General features: G+C 37.2%; 1 protein-coding gene across 1 annotated transcript; it reads right to left on the reverse strand.

Moving 5' to 3' along the window:
• Positions 1–16,926: 16,926 nt before the first annotated feature.
• On the reverse strand, positions 16,927–17,557 carry LOC125157490 (AP-4 complex subunit sigma-1-like). Its single transcript, XM_047844256.1, has one exon. It carries the CDS (start codon positions 17,453–17,455, stop codon positions 17,021–17,023), a length of 435 nt encoding a protein of 144 aa, XP_047700212.1. The 5' UTR covers positions 17,456–17,557; the 3' UTR covers positions 16,927–17,020.
• Positions 17,558–26,522: the final 8,965 nt, after the last annotated feature.

Raw genomic sequence — 26,522 nt, forward strand, 5'->3', positions numbered from 1 at the left:
CCTTACAAAAGAATGAATGGGCCAACCAGGCAATTAGAGAAGAAATTTAAAAATATATGCAAACAAATGAAAATGAAAAAACAACAATCCAAATGCTTTGGGATTCAGTGAAGACAGTCCTGAGAGGAAAATGCATTGCAATCCAGGCCTATCTCAAGAAACAAGAAAAATCCCAAATACAAAATCCAACAGCACACCTAAAGGAAATAGAAGCAGAACAGAAAAGACACCCCAAACCCAGCAGAAGAAGAGAAATAATAAAGATCAGAGTGGAAATAAACAATATAGAATCTAAAAAAAACTGTAGAGCAGATCAATGAAACCAAGAGTTGGTTTTCTGAAAAAATAAACAAAATTGAGAAACCTCTAGCCAGGCTTCTCAAAAATAAAAGGGAGATGACCCAAATAGATAAAATCATGAATGAAAATGGAATTATTGCAACCAATCCCTCAGAAATACAAGCCATTATCAGGGAATACTATGAAAAAGTATATGTCAACACACTGGACAACCTGGAAGAAATGGACAAATTGCTAAGCACCCACACAATTCCAAAACTCAAACAGGAAGAAATAGAAAACTTGAACAGACCCATAACCCACAAAGAAATTGAATCAGTTATCAAAAATCTCCCAACAAATAAGAGTCCAGGACCAGATGGCTTCCTGGGGAATTATACCAGACATTTAAAGCAAAGATAATACCTATCCTTCTCAAGCTATTCCAAAAAATAGAAAGGGAAGGAAAACTTCCAGACTCATTCTATGAAGCCAGCATTACTTTGATTCCTAAACCAGACAGAGACCCAGTAAAAAAAGAGAACTACAGGCCAATATCCCTGATGAATATGGATGCAAAAATTCTCAATAAGATACTAGCAAATAGAATTCAACAGCATATAAAAAGAATTATTCACCATGATCAAGTGGGATTCATTCCTGGGCTGCAGGCCTGGTTCAACATTCACAAATCAATCAATGTGATACATTACATTAATAAAAGAAAAGATAAGAAGCATATGATCCTGTCAATGGATGCAGAAAAAGCATTTGACAAAATTCAGCATCGTTGCTTAATAAAAACCCTCGAGAAAGTTGGGATAGAAGGAACATACTTAAAGATCATGAAAGCCATTAATGCAAAGCCCACAGCTAATATCATCCTGAATGGGGAAAAATTGAGAGCTTTCTCCCTGAGATTAGGAACACAACAGGGATGTCCACTCTCACTGCTGTTGTTTAACATAGTGTTGGAAATCCTAGCATCAGCAATCAGACAACAAAAGGAAGTCAAAAGCATCAAAATTGGCAGGGATGAACTCAAGCTTTCACTTTTTGTAGATGACATGATATTATACATGGAAAACCTGATAGACTCCACCAAAAGTCTGCTAGAACTGGTACATGAATTCATTAAAGTCGCAGGATACAAAATTAATGTACAGAAATTAGTTGCATTCTTATACACTAATTATGAAGCAACAGAAAGACAACTAAAAAAACTGATCCCATTCACAATTGGACCAAGAAGCTTAAAATACCTAGGAATAAACCTAACCAAAGATGTAAAAGATCTGAATGCTGAAAACTATAGAAGGCTTGTGAAGGAAATGGAAGAAGATATAAAGAAATGGAAAAATATTCCATGCTCATGGATTGGAAGAATGCATACTATTAAAATATGAATACTACCCAAAGCAATATACACATTCAATGCAATCCCAGTCAAAATAGCACTAGCATTCTTCTCGAAGGTAGAACAAGCAATCCTATAATTTGTATGGAACCACAAAAGGCCCCGAATAGCCAAAGTAATTTTGAAGAAGACCAAAGGAGGAAACATCACAATCCCAGACTTCAGCCTCTACTACAAAGCTGTAATCATCAAGACAGCATGGTACTGGCACAAAAACAGACATATAGACCAATGAAATAGAATAGAGACTCCAGAATTGGACTCACAAAAGTATGGCCAACTAATCTTTGACAAAGCAGGAAAGAATATCCAATGGAAAAAAGACAGTCTCTTTAACAAATGGTGCTGGGAGAACTGGACAGCAACATGCGGAAGGAGGAAACTAGACCACTTTCTTACACCATTCACAAAAGCAAACTCAAAATGGCAAAGGACCTGAATGTGAGACAGGAAACCATCAAAACCCTAAGAGAGAAACAGGAAAAAACCTCTCTGACTTCAGCCGCAGAAATTTCTTTCTTGACATATCTCCAAAGGCAAGGGAATTAAAAGCAAAAATGAACTATTGGGACCTCATTAAGATAAAAACCTTCTGCACTGCAAAGGAAACAATCAACAAAACTAAAAGGCGACCAATGGAATGGGAAAAGATATTTGCAAATGACATATCAGACAAAGGGCTAGTATCCAAAATCTATAAAGAACTCTCCAAACTCCACACCTGAAAAGCAAATAATCCAGTGAAGAAATGGGCAGAAAATATGAATAGACACCTCTCTAAAAAAGATATCCAGATGGCCAACAGGCACATGAAAAGGTGCTCAATGCCGCTCCTCATCAGGGAAATACAAATCAAAACCACTCAGATACCACCTCAAGCCAGTCAAAGTGGCTAAAATGAACAAGTCAGGAAACTATAGATTTGAGTAAGATGTGGAGAAATGGGAACCCTCTTGCACTGTTGGTGGGAATGCAAACTGGTGCAGCTGCTCTGCAAAACAGTGTGGAGGTTCCTCAAAAAATTAAAAATAGACCTACCCTACGACCCAGCAACAGCACTGCTAGGAATTTACCCAAGGGATACAGGAGTGCTGATGCATAGGGGCACTTGTACCCCAATGTTTATAGCAGCACTTTCAACAATAGCCAAATTATGGAAAGAGCCTAAATGTCCATCAACTGATGAATGGATACAGAAATTGTGGTTTATATACACAATGGAATACTACGTGGCAATGAGAAAGAGTGAAATATGGCCTTTTGTAGCAATGTGGGTGGAACTGGAGAGTGTTATGCTAAGTGAAATGAGTCATACAGAGAAAGACAGATACCATCTATTTTCACTCTTATGTGGATTATGAGAAACTTAATAGAAGACCATGGGGGGCAGGGAAAGGTTAGAGATGGAGGGAGCCAAACATAAGAGACTCTTAAAAAGTGAGAACAAACTGAGGGTTGGTGGGCGTTGGGAGGGAGGGGAGGGTGGCAGATGGGTATTGAGGAGGGCACCTTTTGGGATGAGCACTGGGTGTTGTATGGAATCCAATTTGACAATAAATTTCATATGAAAAAAATAAAAAATAAAATGTGTTTCTTGTAGACAGCATGTAAATGGTCTTGGTTTTTTGTATCCATTTAGATACCCTATGTATTTTGATTGGAGCATATACTCTATTTACATTCAGTGTTATTATTGAAAGATATGGGTTTAGAGCCATTGTGTTATCTGTAGTTTTCATGCTTGTAGTGATGTCTCTGGTCCTTGGTGATCTTTGCAACATTCCATCACAGGGTCCCATTAGGATCTCTTTTAAGGCTGGTTTAGCTATGATGAAGTCCTTCAGTTTTTGTTTGGGAAAACGTTTATCTCTCCTGTTACGAAAGAAGTCTTGCTGGATAAAGGATTCTTGGCTGCATATTTTTTTTCTATTCAGCACATTGAAAATTTCCTGCCACTCCTTTCTGGCCTGCCAAGTTTTAGTAGATAGGTCTGCTACTACCCTTATGTGTCTTCCCTTCCCTTATGGCCCATTTATCCCTAGGTGCTTTCAGAATTCTCTCTATGTTTGTATTTTTCCAGTTTCAGTATGATATGTCGTGCAGAAGATCAATTCAAGTTATGTCTGAAGGGAGTTCGCTGTCCCTCCTGGATTTCAATGTCTGTTTCCTTACTCAGATTTTTGAAATTCTCAGCTATGATTTATTCAAGTACATCATCAACCCCTTTCCTTCTCTCTTCTTCTTCTGGAACTCCTATGATGTGAGCACTACTTTATTAAAGGGTCATACACTGTCCAGCACCTGGCCCCTCAGGAGGTGTTTTTTGGAAAGTTTTACTTTCTCTCTTTTGTTGTGACTTTGGTTACTTATCTCCCTACTCATAGTGATGTTTTGTACCTTCCACTAGTTGTGCTTTAATTTTTTCATTGAAGTAGCCCAGGAATGGAAAACAAACAAACAAACAAAAAGAAAACAGAGAACAAAACCATGCAAACACACAAAGAAAAACAAAAACAAGAAATCAGAAACACCAGCTACAAGTAAGCAACAGTGTGGAGGTGGTGCTGATGGAAGCGCCCTCATCCCATACAAAGAGAGAAGTGACAATGGTGGGGAAAAAGAAAAGGTAAAAATTGAACAGAGAAACTATACAGTTTAATCCAGAGAGAGAGAGAAAGGAAAATAATGAAGTAGGTGGGGGGACAGAAAAGAAAATAACGTTTACAGACAGAGAAACTCTACGGCTTAATCCAGAGAGTAAGGAAAATAAAGAAGGAGGTGGGGAAAAGGAAGAGAAAATAAAATTGACTAGACAGAGAAACTACATGGTTTAATCCAGAGGGAAAAAGGAAAATAAAGGAGGTGTAGAGCATGTATTAAAAGAATGGATTACATATATCTGCTTAAACAAACCAATTACCAGAGTAACCAGACTACAGGAGGGAAGAGATAAGAAGGAGAAGAGGAAGGAAGATTATATCTATATAACAAGAATTGTCTGAGAATTAAACCAGACAATGCAACAGTGCTTATCTGGAGGAGGTGCTTCCTAGTTCATCAGCATCAATCCTGCTCCAGTAGATACACAGTTACCAGACATGGAGGCGCATGGTTTGTTGTAGGTGGGTCCCGCCTCCACTGTGGGCCTGCTGTCCATTCCCTGAAGCCCCACCTTGTTGGTGATGGGGAGAAAAATGGCGACTACCCAGTCTTTCCTCCATGGACCAGGTGTCCCAAACCACTCCGTTCAAGCCATCCTCACTATGCCGTGGGTGTAAACAAGGCGGTTTTCCCCGCTTCACCAATTCCCATGTCTCCCTGGTGCTTGGCTAGAATTTAAACTCCAGTTCTGTGTGACCTGGCACTGGGAGAATGCTGCTCCATGCCGCCCAATATATGGTCTCTGGCTGGCGGGCACAGAGTGAGTATATACCCTCTTCCCACAGCACTCCAGGGAGGTGATTGCTTTCTCCTACTGTGGACTGCACCCCTGACCTAGACACTGAGCCTGGGACTGGCTCCCCTCATCCCCAGGTGTGCGATTCAGGGCAGCTGGCCCCGCTATGGAGAAAGCCCCTCAGTTAGAGATGGGATCTTTCTCCGTCCCTGTCTGTGGTTTTTCTCTTGTCCAAATACAGTCCTATGCTTCCCCAGCTTCTCTTTCTCTTCCCTTGCTCTCTCTGCAGAAGGGGATCCCTTCTCTCCACTCGTTTTGTCTCTCCCAGATTGCAATCACTCACCTATGGCCTGTCAGGTTGTCCCAGTGGGTCCCTGGAAGCGACTGTCTCTTTGCCTCCCAGACTCTTGGAGTTCAAAGTGCTTTGGCTTCAACACTGCTTTGTTTGAGAGATGAGGGAACTTCAGATCCCCCTACTTCTTCGCCATGCTGCCCCCCCTTATTAATTTTATATTATTAATATTACTTTTTTCCTCTGGTACCAGTCCAAATAATTGTTCCTAATTTCTAATATTTGTGGGCTATTATTATGGTTCCCTCCTTTCTCACAGACCTTAGCAGGCAGTCAGTCCCAGTCTCCCTATTCCTAGAGCCTTCAAGCTGCTTCCATCCATCAGGTGGTTCTTGACTCTATCTAGCTGATCCCAGTTATCTTTCAATATCTCCCTTGAAATTTCTCCAATTTGCAGAAATCTGTTTAAAAGAAGGATGTAGTTGAGCCTTCCCTGGGCTTCTCAGAACCAGCACAATACTATATTTCCATGACAGTAGATTTAAGGTACTGATGAAAAAATGCCACATTTGATCTCTTAAGTTCTTATCATCTTTCTGTGCCTCCATTCATTCCTCAGTTTCTCAGGTAAATGTGATTTAGGATGAAAAGTGAAACGTTGATCCAACTTGCCTTTCATTCCCATTTCATTTTATAATTCTAAAGCTGCACCAAATGTCTCCTGTTGAAGAGCAAATTGATCTGATAAAGGTATTTATATTGAAGTGCTGAAGCGTTAAGATGGTATCCTTTCATAGGATATTGCATTTTTAAAGAAGCTAATAGAAGGCAATGATAACTTCAGAAGGTAGGATATATGACTAAACTAGCATTCCTGAAAAAGAAGTTTGATCCATCACCCCTTAAGGACTTAGCTCTGACAGTGTGAACTTATACAAATTATTTCACCTTTCTGGACCTTGGAAGATACTTATTGGTATGAAATGATTTGGACCAGTTGACACTAAGATTTCTTCCAGTATTTAAATTCTCTGAATTGGCAAAGATGGAGACCTTCCCAAAAGTCCTCAAATTGCACCATGAAGGCTATTTCAATTGCTTATGAATAAAGCTGGTCATTAATATGAGTTCTTGTCTTCCCCATCTATAAGAGTACAGAAACTGAGAATTAATTCTGCCTGAGAGTTTTGAAATAAACTTCACAGAGAAGGTAATGCATGCAGGTCAAGTAGGATTTTTTCAGATGGCAAATGATAGATAAAGAGATTCCAGGTAAAGTATAGGAAATAATATTCCGTATGTAAGAATTTGCTGTATTCAAGAAATAGGGAGTGGTTGGATGAGGCTGGAGAATAAGATATATGAGAATAATGATGGGAGCTGGACTTAAGGCAAATTAGGTACAGGTTGTGAAAGGCCTCGAATGCAAGTGTTAGGAGTTAATGTGTTAGAGTTAGGAATTAATCCTATAGGGTTAATCTCAATCTCAATATTTCCTCAATAGCCACTGAGGAGTTGGAAAATAGGGGGTGGCAGGACTGCATCTATGCTTTAGGACAAAACCTCTGACTATAGTGTAATGTTTGGGTTTGAGGGAAGCAGGTTGGAAGCAGAGAGGCTTGTTGGAGGAATTTAAACAGAAGGTGATGAGATCCTGGATCTCTCTTTCTAGGAGAGCATGAGGAAGGTTATGGTGCAAAAAAAATGGGTGGTACTTCTGGAGAAAGTAAATCAAATTAACCACACAGTTCACCTGGGGTGGGGAAAGCCTTACACTTCTTTCCATCCTCCACAACTCCTAGTTCTTTGCTGGGTCACAACAGACATAGGATACACTTATTTCCAAAAGTTGAAGCCTCAGGGAGTTATGGCTATACTAAGCCCTCTAAGCTAGCTTTCACTTTAGGTAACACAGAATTGAACATTGAGAAGTCCACACAAATATGTTCCAGGTGAGTCAAGAAGTCTGGTTTGGATAACTTCAAGCTGTTGTGTTCTTGATAAAGGGTTAGTTTAGTGGTCTCTGCCAAAAAGGCAGGACAAGGCTTTAGTAATTTTTTTTTCCTTCGTGGAAAATTATTATGCATCTTTCAACTAGAAACTTTCTTTCTTGGACCATATTACCTGTTGTTATTTGTATCAAAAATTATGTCTTAAAAAAGGATACAGAGAGAGGGGAACCCTCTTACACCATTGGTGGGAATGCAAACTGGTGCAGCCACTCTAAAAACAGTATGGGGTCTCCTCAAAAAGTTAAAAATAGAATTACCTTATGACCCAGAAATTGCACTACTAGGTATTTACCTAAAGGATACACAAATACTAATTCCAAGGGATACCTGCACCATGATGTTTACAGCAGCATTATCAATAATAGCCAATTGATGGAAAGAGCTCAAATGTCCATCTACTGATTAATGGGTAAAGAAGATGTGGTAAACACACACACACACACACACACACACACACAAACACCACACAATGGAATATTACCGAGCCATAGAAATAGTGAAATCTTGCCATTTGCAATTATGTGTATGGGCTACAGAGTATTATGCTAAGAAAAATAAGTCAGAGAAAGACAAATACCATATGATTTCTCTCATATGTGGAATTTAAGAAATGAAACAAATGAACATAGGGGGGAAAAAGAGAGGCAAACCAACAAACATACTCAACTATAGAGAACAAACTGAGAGTTACTGGAAGAAAGATAGGTTGGGGGATGGGTTAAACAGGTGATGGGTATTAAGGAGGGCATTTGTGGTGTGCATTGGATGTTGTATGTAAGCAATTAGTAACTAAATTCTACACCTGAAACAAATATTTCATTGCACGTTAACTAGATAGAATTTAAATAAAAACTTGTGAAAAAATTATGCCTTAAACTTTATTTAACTACTCCCCATTCCAGCCTAATACAGGGTATCCCTCCACAATATCCCTGGCAAGTGTTATCCAGCCCAGAACCTGCCTAAAATTTCCCAAGGATGGAATTCCCACTACTTCCCAAGGTAACTAGATTCAGAATCTAAGGTCAGAGGAGTTTTTTTCGTCATTTTTAAGTTATTTTATGACCATGTACTAATTTTCCAACGCCAAGGCAAATATTTTGAGCATGCAAAAGTTTGTTCTTGGCACTGCTCAACCTTCTACCCTCCACTTTAATAGCACTGTTTATATGTTTATAGCAAATAACAGCCATATTTAAAGTATTAATTATTTCAGCAATACTTATTGAACTCTTACTATGTGCATAGCCATGCTGCAGCTGGGCGGTGGAGAGGGAAAGGTGGTATAATGGGGATAGAGAGGGAAAGTTTAACATCTGCTAGGACCAGATCAGTGGTGCCAAATACAACACAAGCCACTGGTGCAAGATCATTTACCAAGCAGGTATGATTAGGAACATAGCTTAGTCTCCTGAGAAGGGACAAAATCAACTTCTCTAATAAATCTTCTAAATATACTCAGTGGCTTGCCATATAATGAAAAGTGTTTACTTCCTGATTTCAGATTTTGTTGACATACCACCACTTACTCTGTTCTGTGGCTGGCTTGCAGGCTATCATAGTGAATGATGGCCTCCAAATTCCACTCTCTCTTTAGCCCTTAATCATTGTGTATTGTCCAGTAAAGGAACCAGATTTTAAAATGCTTCCTAAATGGGGCACCTGGATGATTCAGTTGGTTGAGGGTCCAACTCTTAGTTTTAGCTGGGGTCATGATCCCAGGATTATGGGATCAAGCCATGAATCAGTCTTTGTGCCGCCAGTGTGGAGTCTACATGGGATCTCTCTCTCTCTCTCTCTCTCTCTCTCTTTACCTCTCTCTGCCCCTCTTGCTCTCTCCTCTCTCATGAATAAATAAATAAATAAATAAATAAATAAATAAAATGCTTTCTTAAGGATTCCAGTATTTGTTGATGAATTCCAATCTAAAGAATATCTAAAACCATTACTTTCTCCACGCTGGGACTCCAAAGCTCTATAGTTCCCCTGAATTGCCAAGAAATGCTATTAGCATTTGGCAGAAGGGACAAAAAAAGCACTATATCACCGTGTTACCGTTTATGACCTTTAAAAGGCCAATAAACTTTATTGGCAAGAGTATCCTCTCTTGCCTTTAATCATCATATGAACTGTTACTTCCCCCAAAATAACCACACCTTATGTTTGAAAAACATTTATGTCTTATAACATTTTTTCTCAGTATGAGAAAAAATCCAAGGTATTGTGGTGAGGGTTTTCAATTTGATTAGGATGAGTATCTTAGAGCCTTACTTGTAAGAACCATGAATTCCATATAAACAAAGTAGATGGAATATAATTTAAATTTGTCTTAATGACTCAAGGTTTCCACTATAAGCATGAATTGCTTTACTATGCTATGTTACTCTCAGGTGAAATTAAGATGTGTAGGTAAATTAGCCCCTAAGCTAACTGATTCCATATTACTAGTCTTAAATAATTCTCTCCACTTTTATCTCCTCCTCAGTGTAAGTTACCCATTCTTGTTGCTGTCAGCATGTCTGACTCTAGATCAAAAGGCTGCTTTCTGCTTTGCAATGGATTAATGTGTTATCTCATTAACTAATTGAGCTAAAAATTAATGGATAAAAATAGTTTAATATCCCTTATTGATCTGCCAGCCTTAAATGAACCTGAATTCCTTTCTAAGCTATGTTCTCTTCCTGCACCACCTCTTAAAATAGCAAGTTCAATGTGATTACCACCTTTTTTATTTTCCTAAATATACTTGAAATTTTGGTATGCAAGAATATAGGCAGCCTAGTGAAGGATTCTAGAATTTGGTAAACAAATCCAAGTTCACCTAATCCACATCCTTACAGACCTCAGTGAAAACTCTTTCACTTCTATCTTTCTGGATAATAAGTTCCCATCTTTTTAGACTATCCTTATATGATGTCTTATATATGATCTTTATATAACATCTTTTGCTACTGGTACTTTTTATTGCCCTTCTTCATTTCCCACACTTTTTTTCTTTTACAGGATTATGACATCATTCCTCACACACAGTGATAAGGCATTTATGCAATGCCTCTCTGTATTGGACACTGCCAAGAATTTCAGTGTCCTTTATTTGTAACTTAGTAGATGTCACCTTATGTTCTTTTTTATCTTTGTATCATCAATAACAGCCAACATTTAATAAGTGAGTGACATAGAAAGGAATAAACATCTGTTCTTTAGGGCATTGTTAATCTCAAATAATCTACCTAAATTTTAAAATGATGTACTTTAATTTTTGGTTTGGAAAATATGGTCACCATAAGTACAAAGCATACATGAAAATATCACACAGCAAATATTTAGATAAGTGCAATTCAGTGCCTGGGGCAATGTTAACTTAAATAAAGGCTAAAGGAGTTCAAAGAAAAGACATACCAGTGTGGTCTGAAGCAATTCAGAGGGCTTCAACAGAGGAGATAGGACTGAATCGGGTTTAGAACTCATGGTTCATATCTGGATACAGTGGGGATGTAAATGGGAGTGATGGTCATCATCTAAACAGATTAAAAGGCCCATTTATGACTGTCAAATCCTACTTAGAAGCATCTTACCATACCAACCAATTCCTTTGTACCTATACTAGATTCTGAGGTCAATTGTCAGAAGACCCTGCGCTGTCACTCAGATGTTTCCTTCTTAGTCCTACTTATCTTGCCTATTCATTTCCTGTCCTCATCTTGCTGGGCTCCAGTTCCATTGGTCAATCAGAAGTTTACCAAATCTGTTTAGTTGCCTAGATGGACTAGAAACGTTCCAGCTAGAGAGGGTAAATAATTCTAATCAGTGATTTGATATGACCTTAGCACTCAAAAGCTGGACTAATTCAACTTATTTTTCTTCGTCTCCAAATTGATTTGGGGTGGTTATGTAGACATAACCCATAGCAGACAATGCTAACATAAACCAAAATGTAGATCATTTCAAAATAGTATATGAAAATAATATAAACTTAAGCAGGAAACAAATATATAGAATTAAACAATTACACCATGTGTAGACCAAGGGCCATTAGCAGGGAAGTGCTCAGGGACAGGCAGGAAAAGTTTCATGTTTAGACAGATCGAAGTTTGTAAAGTTATCTGATTTCTTTTGAGTGGCCTGGGAAAGCTTGAAGGCATTAGTGTATCAAAAACTAGTTGGATAGAATGTAAAGATCTGGGGGGAAAGGCAAGGGATCTTGGGATAGAGCTTGTGAACAAGAATAAGAAAATCTGGATGAGGCCTTAGAGTATCTGGAAAACAACATTCCTTTTATTATTATTTATTGGTTTCTTTTATTCCTAGTCCTTCTTAAAATAAGCATGTCAAAAGTTCTGTATCACCCAATAGCTATTAAAAATCCAGGAACCCATTAAAGCTATGAAAATAAACTCTAGTATTACTAGAGTTATGATTAATATCTAAATACACAAACAGATAAATAAGTAGAATTATTAAAGCCAATGTTATAATCCAGGGATGGCACGGAGGTGGCCAGTTTGCATCTTGAAGGTTTCCTATATATTTCAAGTATGTTGCTGGTTGCATATATGTTACAGGTATTGTGAACAATTTCTAGGAATGACTTACAAACATTATACACATTGCCTAGGAATTGTTTACAATTCCTGATTTAACATTCTGCCTGTAACATAAATACCAGTTAAATTACAAGGAATTGATCATACATTGGCATCAATCAGAAGGCTGTATTTCTTCAGACCTGTCATATAACCAGAAGGTTGATTTGCATGTTAAAAATGTAACACAGCATAGGAAATTGCCAAATAATCATAGTATACTTTTTCAATACCCATAAGTAGAAAGCTACAAATAAATCAACTGAAAGAACCTAGGTGAAAAGAAAAACTTGATTCAGTACTTTTGAAAGTAAGCGAATTTTATAACTGCTTACTGAGTTGTATGACTCTAAGTCCAAACATAGTAATACATATAAAAAAATCTAAGTGTTTTTTCTTACTTCACTGTTTTTTAGACAAATTAACTGACAACTTAATATTTATTTTAATAACATACCAGAACTTGTACATCCAACTGCATGTTGTATTTTTCAAAGTAGTCCCCTTGGGGATATATATATATATATATATACACTTATATACACTTACTACAATTATGCTGCTATTGCTCAGAATATTTTTGAAATGCTGTTTTTGGAGCTGCCTTCAGAGCCAGTTTATGAAATACACAATTAAAAGTCACATTACTTTCTATCATATTTCAAAAGGTGATGTATACAATATACATCAGCTATACAAAATATATCAGCTATATAATTTACATAAACCATATTCATCTGATAAATCAAAATATAGTCATATTATTATTAAAGCCCTTTCCCAAACCACCCTCCGAGCCTTTTCTCAGGTTAGATCCAAGACTATCTCCTCCCTCTCCACCCAACCCTGCCTCCCAGAAGACATGTTCAGTTGAAAAGTATTGACCATAATTGTTTCAAAAAGCTAGACTGAATTTACCTCAGTGAAGTTTCTTAGTATATTATATTTGACCAGAACAGGCAGCTAGACTGTAAGCTTCATGATGGCAGGGACTTTTGTCTGTCCTCTTCACTGATATATCCCCAGTGCTAAGAACAATGTCTGGCATGTTGTAGTTGCTCAATAATTATTTGTTGGATGGATGGATGGATGGATGGATAGATGGATATGTAGATGGATGAATTAATAAAATTCCTGTAAAAGTAATTATGGATCAACAAACATTGGCAAATGTGAACAAATAAGGTAATGGCTATATTGAAAGTAAGACTATGCTTCCAGCTGACAATGAGCTCAAAATATCACTGGCAGTGGTTAACAAAGATCCTGGTAGTGGTTATAGTATGTCTCTGGATTAGGAGCCAGTTAGCTTAGTATGACTTTAGAGGCTGATATCATGCCCCATGTGGACCAGTTTGTTTATATCATATTCCATTCATAGATTAGGACTCTGGTATAGGCCAGGTAGGCTACAAATAAGTGTCAGTGGGGTTTTATTTTCAAGGGCACTTACTGAAACCTAGAGATATAAAGAGGCTTGCACTATACACATAGCAAACTAATGAAGAGTGGAAGAGTGTGAGTCTGAGATAAGAGAAATAAAATTCTAGGTTTCTGCACTCTTCTGGTATTTACCTTATTCCAAGCTATAATTACAGTCCTGCAATCTTCCTTGACACTACTACCTTCTACATAAGCTAGGAAATCATTACCTTGAGGTATTCAACTCCCCAACTCATTTGGGAAAAGCTCTCATTACCAGTAATAGTGGTGGTAGTAGCAGCAGCAGCAGTAGTAGTTGTTGTTATTGTTGTAGTAGTTATAGTAGTGATAGTAGTAGAAGAAGCAATGAAGGTAAAAATACTTCTAGTAGTAATGTTAATAATATTGTCTAGTGCTTATTGAGTGCTTAATACATGATGTGAACTATGCAAACTCTTTATATGTGATATTTCCTTTCAGTCCTCTTCATAAACATATCAAGTAAGCAATTATAGGTTTTACAAACGAGGAAAATGTGGCTCTGAGAGATTAAATCACTCAGCTAGTCAGAGGTCTAAGCCCTTGTCTGCCTAACTCTGAAGCTGAGGCACTAAAACACAAGAAAATGCTGCCTCCTGAGCATTATCCTCTTTTATCTAGCCCATTCTTCTCCTGGCCCACAATAAAGTATAAGAAAAATCTGAAAAGCCATCATAGTTCAAACCTTGAAGTGATTTGGTTCTACTTATAGCATTCAATAATAATGGCTGTAAAGCAACACAATTCTCCTAGAGACTGAACATCTGTTTTAAGACCTTGAGTATGTTTTTCTGGAATATCCCTTTAGAAATGTTTTTTGAACATTTGCTCAAACAAGTTAAGGTCTGGACACCCTCTCAAGCTTTTCTTGATTGGTTATGTGCCAATTATGACATGATCCTTCTGCATGTGGTTTTAGTTAGGTAGAAGCATTATACATGCCTGAGACACTGGGCAAGCCCTCCAGAGCTGCCCCTAGATCCAAATGAGCAGGCCCACTGACTAAATGGCAGCTGTGAGGTGACTGGGCTGGGGCCACTAATTGGCTGGGTCACCCCACAACCCCCACTGAGGAGGCAGCCTTTGCCTCACAGCTAGGACTTCTGTGTTCTCCTAACCTTTCCTTTACCTCTGCCTGGATATTTTCCAGTCTTTGAGGCAAGTTCTAGAAACACCCAATGGACTTCTCATACCTTGTGGCTTAAGAGTTTCAAGATCCCAAACAACGAACCCAGTGCTGCTATGACCTTACTTTCTTACTACAAGCTACCTGAGCTCTATCTGATGTGCCATGAAAGTATTTGGAAACTGATTAATGTCATTGGCAGGTGCCTCAGTGCACATAACTGGAAGGGACTACAATTCTAGACAGTTTTACAGCTTTGGCAGGATGGAAGTATACTCTGGATAGATTGAATGTCACCTCTTGGCCTATGTTTGTAGGAGATGGCTGTAGAGCCCATCAGCGAAGCTGCCACGTGGCCAAGTACATGTGAGTGATGGAAACATGACTGTGGTAAGAGGCCAAGGCTGGTAAAGAGGGAGGAGACACTAAAACCTAAGGGGAATCCCTGAATTCCCAACATCTGTGAAATGGATCAGATGAGGCTAGAGGGCAAAAAGCAACAGAAAAACATTCAGCTGATATAAGTGTATACAAAAAGAAGCAAAGAAGATCAATCATCATGCTGTGGACAAGGGGAAAGCTATAGATGTCGGGTCTATTTTAACATCCAAAGTAGAAATAAAACATACAATGAGAGAGCTTCAGAGTTAGACACAAATGTAATTATGCAAGCATCTTAGTCCACTTAAAACTACTGAAATTTCCTCCATTTCAGGAAGTCTTGAAAACTTATGCTATTCCTTCTTCTTATCTCTCAATAAAAAATGCATATGTATCACTAAAAATTGAGAATATCACTTTCCCATAAACTTGGTCTAACATTACTGGTGGGACTACTGGTGGGAAAAGAAATTAAGCTAAAGGTTGCTCTAGGCTTTTATTGATTGAAGTTGGCAAGGTTTAGAAGGAATGGATCAGATAAAAATGTTATTCATTATATTTGAAATGAGAAGTTATGAAGGCTTAAATGAAGGTGGTAGTAGTAAGTATGCATAGGAGTTTTTTTTTCCTCATGAGAGAGATTATGGAGGAATATCCATACGTGGCAATTGATTGGATTTAGTGAGGCAATAGAAGAATCAGATATATTGATAAAGTTATTAGTCTTAGTGATTGGAGTGGGGGAATGGTTGTGCCAGTAATAGGAACAATGAATCCAGGGGGAGAAAAGGATCTTAAAGGGACGATAAATGAGTTCATGGTGCCATATTGAGAGATAGAACAGGCAGTTTGAAATTCCAGTCTGGTACTCAGGAGAGATTTGGGCTGGAGATAAAAATTCAGGCAGACATGATCTGCCCACTACTTCACCTAAGTTCAAACCTTCTGGCTCCCAATCCCTATAAGCAGAGGCCATACATAAAGGATATTTGAAACCTCCTTCTCTCTGTTTCTTCTGCTCTCCCTCCTCACTCCCCAGATTTTTCTGCCCTATAATTATCTCCAGAACCTTACAGTAGAGAAGCCCAGTTGGCCTCTTTGTCTATTCCAAGCATCCACTGTAAATGTCTAGTTTTAAGAATGGATTTTTATCCCAAACACATGTCATTTGTAAGTAATAAGTGATATAAGCAGATTACATTTATAGAAAGTTTCCATTGCATTGAATGTTATTACACCAACGAAAAAAATGATATACATGAGAAAAGCCTAGAAAGGAAAGATAAGGTGAGTGTTATAAAGTTATGGTGACCATATTTTCTGAAGCAAAAATAAAGCATTGGCTTCTATTGAAAAAAAATATATGTCCTGAAGTTCATTCTGAGTGAATGAGGCAGTTTAGGAGATTCAATTGGAATGGTGAAATATTGCAATTACCAGTAATTTGGATTGCTTCTAGGGAAAATAGGACAAGATATTTATCCTGGGAAATATGGAAAGTAAAATTCTAATAACATAATGCATCAATTCATACTTTCTCTTTTTGCACTGAAAAATTATTTTCTTTTATTATTATTATTTTTTTAAACTGGCAAATAAAATTTAATTCTCGATTTTTATTACGTACACAATTCAGTGAAGTTTGGACTTAAGACATTTTAAGGAAAAAGCATTCAGAAAACATTCGAAGTGCTCTGTGTTTATAACTTTATTGGCTGATAGTTGTCTCATGTTCTCATGCTGTTATCCTGAATTAAATATACAAAGGAAAGCAAAGAACAAAAAAGATACCCTCAGAATTCAACAAAAGTTGAACAGGTGGGGAAAAATGCTTATGGTTAGAAAATAAAATTTGTCTCTTAGAGAAAAATTTTCTTTGTACACCATATTTTAAAATACAGTTTGTTTTCCACTTAGGAACTGTGGAAAACATCTGTATAAAATGTCTTTGGAAGGGTACCCCAATTTGAAATGTACAGTCTTGCAGACTTTTTGGGCTACAGATGTAAAGAGGTATTCCATGGCATTCTCACTTCCACAAGTTGATGTTGCCTGGCAGAGACTTCCATTATTCAGCTTTCTGACATTTTATCAAGAATGAGTAGAGGGGCAAGAATTCTTGCCCGATTCGTTTCCTCAATGCAGCCATTCAACACCATCTCATCCAAAATAATGTGTACTTTATCCAAATTAAACATTATATCTAATTCACTCACGCGGCTGAAGTACTCATCTAAAACTTCCACAAAGTTATGGATGAATTCATAAGTTGTCATCTCGTTCTCAGTGTCATTAACTCCAACCACAATGAAGAGAGTTGCATACTGTCGATATATCAGCTTAAAATCCTTAAATTCAATGAAAGAGCATTGCTCATTGGATCGGGAGAGACAGCTCCTTATGACTTCCGTTTCTAGAAGTGTACGCTTATTAATCTCCACATGTTCATAGTATTTAGAAAGTCGGGTCTGCCCTTGTTTATTCACCATGAGGAAAAATTGTATCATTTTTCCTGGCCAGTATTTTTCCAGATAGCTCAAAAGTTATGTCAAGGGGTATCTGAACCTAGAACCTGTGCAGCTTGGCGGGGGAGGGGGGGGGAGCGATACTCCTGCCTATGGTTCTGGCCACGGTTCTTCCGAGAGCCCCCCTTCCCCTTTCCCACAGAAGCTTGTTCCCCAACCCTTCTTAGTTGCGCGGTGCGGGCTTCCTTGGGGCAGCCATTTTGACTTTTAGTCTCTTTTATTATTTCATATTCCTTAACTTTCTGTTTGTGATACCTGATAGTCTTGTTATTTGCTCCCTCTCCAAAGAACTTTGAGGACCCAAAGTGCTGAAGGTCAGAGTAAGAACGTACCTTGGAAATCAGTTAATCCAACCACTTTTTTAATATAAAGAAACTGAGGGTCAGAACTAAGAAATTACTTTCCCAAGTCCCCACATGAAGTCAGTGACAGAACTGGGATTAGATTCTGAGTATCTTGTCCTCCCAAACATCCTTTTTTTCCGAATGCCTTTTGAAAAGCCTCCATTTGAGCAAAGAATTTTCACTCTTTCTTCTTCACATCTCATCTCCACCATTTGCCATGTAAATCCTTGGAGGAATGGGGCCCACTGCTAAGAGGGCACCATGCAAAGTGCAGAAACCCCAATACCCATTATCTCAAATTATCTTGATCTATAGCAGCAGTATCCTCTCCCCTCACCCAGACATCTTTCCCTTTATCAACTGAAATACACACACATCTGTTATAGCAGATGTCTTAGGGCCAAATGGGACATCAAGGGGAAACACAGGTGGAATTTGGATACCTGATATTGCCAGAATTGCATTCCTAGATGATTACAGGTTGAGAACTTTGCACACACTGAGACTACTGGAATGTCAGCACATTTCCTGCTTCCCAAGCTTCTCTCAAAATTGTTGGAAGGGCCAAACCTCATATTCAGGAACAAATATTCACTATAGGGAAAAATTCATTGATGGTTATACCTCATTCTTTGAAGTTTGTTCAATCCCTCCCTATAGTTAAGCAGGAAAATATTATTACTTTGTATATCTTGCAAGAAGTGACTTGCCCAAAATCAACACAATAGGGCTAGAACCTAGGACTTATACTTCATATATCCTAGATCTTTTCTATATTCCCTAGTGCCTTCTAAGCCTGTCAGAAAAAACAGTGGCTCATTTAGCATATAAACCACAATTTCTTTATCCATTCATCAGTTGATGGACATTTAGGCTCTTTCCATAATTTGGCTATTGAGGGCTGATGGGGGGGTGGGAGGGAGGGGAGAGTGGGTGATGGGTATTGAGGAGGGCATCTGTTGGGATGAGCACTGGGTGTTGTATGGAAACCAATTTGACAATAAATTTCATATATTTAAAAAAAAAGAAAAAGAAAAAAAACAGTGGCTAAAAATGGAAGAGGGGTGGCTCATACTCCCTCATGCATGACTTTATATGGAACAAGCTTCATAATCCCATTAACCATGCAAGACATTTTAGATTTTACCCCTCTGAGACAATGAGCTTTTCAGCTTCTTGAAGAAAAGACTGTAGATAGATTGGCGTGTTTATCTACAGGGCCTAAGATGTGGCCTATATGTGTATCACAAGCACTCAAGTAATTATTTATGGGACTAAGCTGAAAGAGTGATTATATTAGGAGATTAAAATAGAAAGGGAGACCAGGACCAGAGTGTGAAGGACTTTGAATGACATTCCTGGGATCTATAGTTTCACACATAGTCCGTGACTGTGTATCTTTGTGTATTATGTAAAACAGAACACTTTAAACATTGGAGTATAAATCCATGACAAGTAAGAATTTGGAAACTATTCCCCTCTTTACTTCAGTGCCTGTACAAGAAGTATTCAGCCTTCTTTTAATATATGAGGAACTAATAGTTCCCAAGCACACACTCCAATATGTCGCAAGCAATTTGACTGAAGTATTGTATATACTGTGGGCCTGAGACCAACTGTGAGAAATTCCACCCTTTAAGAAAAACCATTGAGGCAGCTTAAGGTAATGGAAATTGGTGCTTTGGACTAAACCTGTATATTTCCATCTGTGTTTTTGGTGCCTGGATAATGACTTTGAAGGAAAACACAGAGAGCATGTAGCTTAAATACTTTTGAGTTAAAGAGGGAAGAAAGACGGGGTGCCTGGGTGGCCCATTTGGTTGAGCGTCCGACTTTGACTCAGGTCATGATCTCACAGTTCATGGGATTGAACCCTGCATTGGGCTCTGTGCTGACAGCTCAGAGCCTGGAGCCTTCTTCAGATTCTGTATCTCCCTCTTTCTCTGCTCCTCCCTCACTCTCTCTCTCTCTCTCTCTCCCTTCCTCCCTCTCTCTTTCTCTCTCTCTTTCAAAAATAAATAAACATTAAAAAATAGGGAAGAAAGACAAAATTGAGACAATATGGAGATATGTTCTAGTCTTTAATTCATGTCTCAACTGAGATCTAAAGAGTAGCATACAAAGAACACTTTCAAATCAGCAACCCACAGGCCAGTATGTTCCATTGACACAACCAAAGCTTAGAATATCTTTTGAGAGAAAGGCAAGAGAGGACCAGAGAAAATCTTCAGGAACAAGCAAAAAACAAGTAATAAAATGACAATAAATACATATTTATCAATAATTAGTTTGAGAGTAAATGGACTAAATGCTCCCATCAAAAGACATAGGGTGAGAGAATAAATAAAAAAGAAGACCCATCTGTATACTACCTACAAGAGACCCATTTTAGACCCAAAGCACCTGATAATTGAAAATTAAAGGGTGGGGAAATGTCTATCATGAAAATGGACATAAAAACAAAGCCACAGTAGTGTTGCTTATATTGGACAAAATAGACTTTCAAAAAAAGACTGTGGCAAGAGACAAAGGGCAGTATATAATTATGAAGGGGACAATACAACAGGAAGATATAACAATTGTAAATAGTTATGCACCCAACATAGAAGCACCCATATAACGTAAATAGTTAATAACAAATGTAAAAGAACTAATCAATAATTATACAATAATAGTATGGTACTTTAACAGCTCACTTACATCAATGTACAGATCATCTAAACAGAACATCAACAAGGAAACAATGGTTTTAAATGACACACAGGAAAAAATTGATTTAAGAGATGTATTCAGAACATTCCATCCTATTCAAACAGCAGAATACATATTCTTTTCAAGTACACATGGAACATTCCCTAGAATAGAACACAAATTAGCCCACAAAGCAAACCTCAACAAATTCAAAAAGATCAAAATCATACCATGCATATTTTCTGACCACAACACTATGAAACTAGAAGTCAACCACAAGAAAAAAAATCTGGAAAGACCACAAATACTTGGTGGTTAAATAACATGTTACTAAATAATGAATAGGTCAACAATAAATCAAAGAAGGAATTAAAAAGTACATGTAAACAAATCAAAATGAAAACATGATAACCCAAACTTCTGGGCTGCAGCAAAAGCAGTTCTAAGAGGGAAGTTTATAGCAATACAAGTCTACCCAAGACACAAAAAAATCTCAAATAATCTATTGATGCACATAATGGGAGCTAGAAAAAGAACAACGAACAAAACCTAAAACCAGCAGAAAGAAGGAAATAATAAAGATTAGACCAGAAATAAATGAAACAGAAACAACAACAATAACAGAACAGATTAATGAAGCCAGGAGCTGGTTTTGGAAAAAAATCAATAAAATTTATAAAATCCTAGCCAGACTTAGTGAGAAAAAAAGACAAAGGACTCAAATAAAATCACAAATCAGAAAGGAGAAATCACAACCAACACCACAGAAATATAAACAATCATAAGAGAGTATTATGAAAAACTACATGTTAACAAATTGGACAAGCTAGAAGAAATGGATAAATTCCTAAAACATATAAACTACCAAAACTGAAACAGGAAGAAATATAAAATTTGAACAGATCCATAACCATCAAAGAAATTGAGTCAGTAATCAAAAAGCTCCCAACAAACAAAAGTCCAGGACTAGATGGCTTCACAGGTGAATTCTACCAAATATTTAAGAAGAGTTAAAACTTATTCTTCTCAAACTGTTCCAAAAAATAAAAATAAAAAAAGGTAAGAAAACTTCCAAATTCATTCTATGAGGTTGGCATTACCCTGATACAAATACCAGATAAAGACACCACTGAAAAAGAGAACTACAGCTCAATATCCCTTTTGAACATAGTCGCAAAAATTCTCAGTAAAATACTAACAAACTGAATTCAACAATACATTAAAATATCACAAACCACAATCAATATTGTGATTCAATATTCACAAATCAATCAATGTGATACATCACATCAATCAATGTGATACATCACATCAATAAGAGAAAAGAGAACAATATGATCGTTTCAATAGATGTAGAAAAAAGCACTTGACAAAGTTCAACATCCATTCATGATAAAAACCATTGGAGCACCTGGGTGGCTCAGTCAGTTAAGAGTCTGATTCTTGATTTCAGCTTAGGTTATGATCTCACGATTTGTGGGATTGAGCCCCATGTTGGGCTCTGCACTGGCAGTGTGGAGCCTGCTTGGGATTCTCTCTCTCTCCCTCTCTCTCTCTCTCCCCTGCTCACATTCTCGCTCTCCCTCTCTCTCAAAATAAATAAATAAAAACATTAAAAAACCATCAAAAATAAGTTTATGTGGAACATACCTCAACATAATAAAGGCCATCTATGAAAAATCCACAGCTACCATCATCTTTAATGGGGAAAAACTGAGATCTTTTCCCCTAAGGTCAGAAACAAGACAAAAGTGTCCACTCTCACCACTTTTATTCAACATAGTGCTGGAAGTCCTAGCCACAAGCAATCAAACAAAAAGAAATAAAAGGAATCCAAATCAGTAAAGAAGTAACTTCCACTATTTGCAGATGACATGGTACTATATATAGAAAACCTGAAAGACTACACACACACACATACACACACACACACACACACACACACACACACACAAACTGCTAGAACTGATAAACAAATTCAGCAAATTTTTAGGATACAAAATCAATGTACAGAAATCTGTTGCATTTCTATACACAATAATGAAGCAGTGGAAAGAGAAGTTATGAAAACAGCCCCATTTACAGTTGCATCACAAAAAAGATAAATAGGAGTAAGCCTAACCAAAGAGGTGAAAGACCTATACTCTAAAAAACTATAAAACACTCATGAAAGAAATTGAAGATAACACAAAGAAATGGAAAGACATTCCATATTCATGAATTGGAAGAACAAATATTTTTAAACTGTGTATACTATCCAAAAAACAATCTACACATTTAATGCAATCCCTATCAAAGTACCAACAACATTTTTCACAGAACTAGAAAAAAACGATCCTAAAATCTGTATGGTATCAAAACGATCCCAAAGAGCCAAAACAATCTTGAAAAAGAATAGCAAAGCTGAAGGCATCATAATTACAGACTTCAAGTTGTATTACAAAGCTGTAGTGATCAAGACAGCATGGTACTAAAAAAAAAATAGACACTATGGTATTAGCACAAAAATAGACACATAGATCAATAGAACAGAATAGAAAACCCGGAAATGAACCCACAACTATAAGGTCAATTAATCTTTAACACAGCAGGAAAGAACATCCAATGGGGAAAAGACAGTCTCTTTAGCAAATGGTGCTGGGAAAACTGGACAGCAACATAGAAAAGAATGAAATCGGACCACTTTCTTACATCATACACAAAAATAAATTCCAAATGGGTGAAAGACCTAAATGTGAGGCCTGAAACCATAAATATCCTAGAGGAGAACACAGGTAGTAACCTCTTTAACATCAGCCATAGAAACTTCTTACTAGAGATATCTCCTGAAGCAAGAGAAACAAAAACAAAAATATACTACTGGGACTACATCAAAATAAAAAGCTTCTGCACAGACAAGTAAACAATCAACAAAACTGAAACAAAACCTACAGAATAGGAGAAGATATTTGCAAATGACTTATCTAATAAAAGACTAGTACCAAAAAAATACATAAAGAACTTTTAGAACTCCACACCCAAGGGGAGTCCGGGTGGCTCAGTTGGATAAGTGTCTGACTCTTGATTTCAGCTCAGGTCATGATCTTGTGGTTCATGCAATCGAGACCCACATCCAGCTCTGCGTTGACAGCATGGAGTCTGCTTGAGATTCCCTCTCTCCCTGTCTCTCTGCCTTTCTCCCACTCACACTCTCTCAAAATAAATAAATAAACTAAATTTTTTAAAATAAAAATAAAATAAAACTCGACACCCAAACCAAATAATCCAATTAAAAACTAGGTATAAGACATGAACAGACATATCTCTGAAGAAGACATACAGGTCACCAACAGACACATGAAAAGATGCTCATCACCACTTATCATCAGGAAAATGCAAACCAAAACTTCAATGAGATGTCACTTTACACTTGTCAGAATGGCTAAAACCAAAAACACAAGAAACAATAGACATTGGTGAAGATGTGGAGAAAAAGGAGCACTTGTGCTCTGTTGACAAGGATGGAAACTGGCGCAGCCAGTCTGGTAATCACTATGGAGTTTCCTCAAAAAGTTAAAAATAGAACTACCTTAAAATCCAGCAATTGCATTACTGGGTATTTACCCAAAGAATACAAGAACACTAACTCAAAAGGACACATACACCACGATATTTATAGCAGTATTTAGCAGTATTATTTACAATAGCCAAGATATGGAAGGAGCCCAAGTGTCAATGGATGATAAACAGATAAAAAAGAGGTTGTATAGTCAGCCAGAGACACAGAAATACCATCCGATTTCACTCATATGGAATTTAATAAACATATCAAACAATCAAAGGGGAAAAATGTGTGTGTGTTGAATTAATACACTGTACACCTGAAACGAATATAACACTGTATGTTAACTAACTGGACTTAAAATTAAAACTTTATTTTTTAACTTTTTAAAAATTTAAACCCAAGTTAACATATAGTGTAATAACGATTTCAGGAATAGAATTTAGTGATTCATCACTTACATATAACACCTAATGTTCATCCTAACAAGCACCCTCCTCAATGCCCATCACCCATTGAGCCCGTCCCCCCACCCAACACCCCTCCAGCAACTCTCAGTTTGTTCTCTGTATTCAATAATCTCTTATGGTTTGCCTCCCTCTCTGTTTTTATCTTATTTTTGCTTCCCTTCCTCTATGTTCATCTGTTTTGTTTCTTAAATTCCACATATGAGTGCAAAATTAAAACTTAAAAAAAAGAATATCTGCTCTTTATACTGAAATACTGGACTATGTCCTTTCCCCTTGTCTTATTCTATATTCCAAAGCTTGATTTACTACACTGTTGGAAATGAAACACTGAAGGTTAACGGTACATAAGTAGCATATAGCCTAGTTAACTATTAACTATTACAGTTTTAAATGCCTTAGTTGTAGGAAAAGGAGTATTAATAAAAATAATCAACATTTATGTAAACTGTTAACATCCTCAAAGATCATTTTTTTGAATTATTATTCACAATACTGAGAGGTAGATATTTTTATTAGTCCGCTTGAGCCTCCATAACAAAATACCACAGACTGGGTGACTTAAACACACATTTATTTTCACACAGTTCTGAAAGATAGCAGTCCAGGAGTGAGGTGCTGGGGCCAATTTCTGGTGGTTTCTAATAGTTTCTGGATGGTGAGATCTCTCTTCCTGCCTTGTAGATGGCTGCCTTCTCATTATGTCCTCACATGGCCTTTCTTCTGTGCTTATGAAGAAAGAGTTGTCTCCAGTGTCTTGTCTTCTTCTTATGAGGTCAGCATATTAGGAGGCATTTATGCCTCATTTAACCTTAATTACCTCCCTAAAGGCCTTATCTTCAAGTACAATAACATGGTAGGGGGTTAGGACTTCAATATATGAATTTTGGAGGAATACAATTTAGTCCATAACAGTATTATTAACCGTACCTTACTATTGAAGAGACTGAGGCTCAAAGAAGTTTAGTGATTTGTGCATACTAATAAGTAATAAAATCCATGATTAGAACTCTAGCCTTGTGTCCTTTCTACTATATCATATTGCTCTATTGAATGCATTAAGAAACATTCTTTCTGCTTCTATTTTCTGGAAGAGATTATAGAAAATTGGTATATGTCCTTTTTAAAATGTTTGGTAGAATTCACCAGTGTACCCATCTGTGTCTGGTACTTTCTATTTTAGAAGATTATTATTTTTTTTATTTTTTTTATTTTTTATTTTTTAATTTTTTTTTCAACGTTTATTTATTTTTGGGGGGACAGAGAGAGACAGAGCATGAACAGGGGAGGGGCAGAGAGAGAGGGAGACACAGAATCGGAAGCAGGCTCCAGGCTCTGAGCCATCAGCCCAGAGCCTGACGCGGGGCTCGAACTCACGGACCGCGAGATCGTGACCTGGCTGAAGTCGGACGCTTAACCGACTGCGCCACCCAGGCGCCCCAGAAGATTATTTTTTTTATTGTCCTCATTTTATTTTTTTTTAATATGAAATTTTTGTCAAATTGGTTTCCATACAACACCCAGTGCAATTATGGAAAGAGCCTAAATGTCCATCAACTGATGAATGAATAAAGATTATTGATTTAATTTATTTACTAGATACAGGCTTATTTAGATTATCTCTCTCTCTCCCTGTGTGAGTTTTGGTAGATTGCATCTTTCAAGGAATACGTCCATCTCAGCTACATTATCAAAATTGTGGTCACAGAGTTCCTCGTAACATTCTTTTATTATCTTTTAAATATTCCAGTAATTAGTAGGGATGGTCCCTCTTTCACGTCAAATATTAGTAATTTGTGTCTTCCCTTTTTTTTAGACTGGGTAGAAGTTTATCAAATTTATTATTTTTTAAAAGAAATAGCTTTTAGTTTGTTAATCTTATCTATTGATTTCCTATTTTTAATTTCACTGATTTCTGCTTTAATTTTTATTACTTCATTTTTTCTGCTTGCTTTGGATTTAATTTGCTTTTTTCCTAGTTTTCTGAAGTAGAAGCTTAGATTATT

Source organism: Prionailurus viverrinus, chromosome X (genome assembly GCF_022837055.1).
Source record: "Prionailurus viverrinus isolate Anna chromosome X, UM_Priviv_1.0, whole genome shotgun sequence".
Taxonomy (NCBI): domain Eukaryota; kingdom Metazoa; phylum Chordata; class Mammalia; order Carnivora; family Felidae; genus Prionailurus; species Prionailurus viverrinus.

Bases quoted from the DNA above. Each gene is read 5' to 3' on its own strand.
- LOC125157490 (XM_047844256.1), bottom strand. From the start codon at position 17,455: ATGATACAATTTTTCCTCATGGTGAATAAACAAGGGCAGACCCGACTT.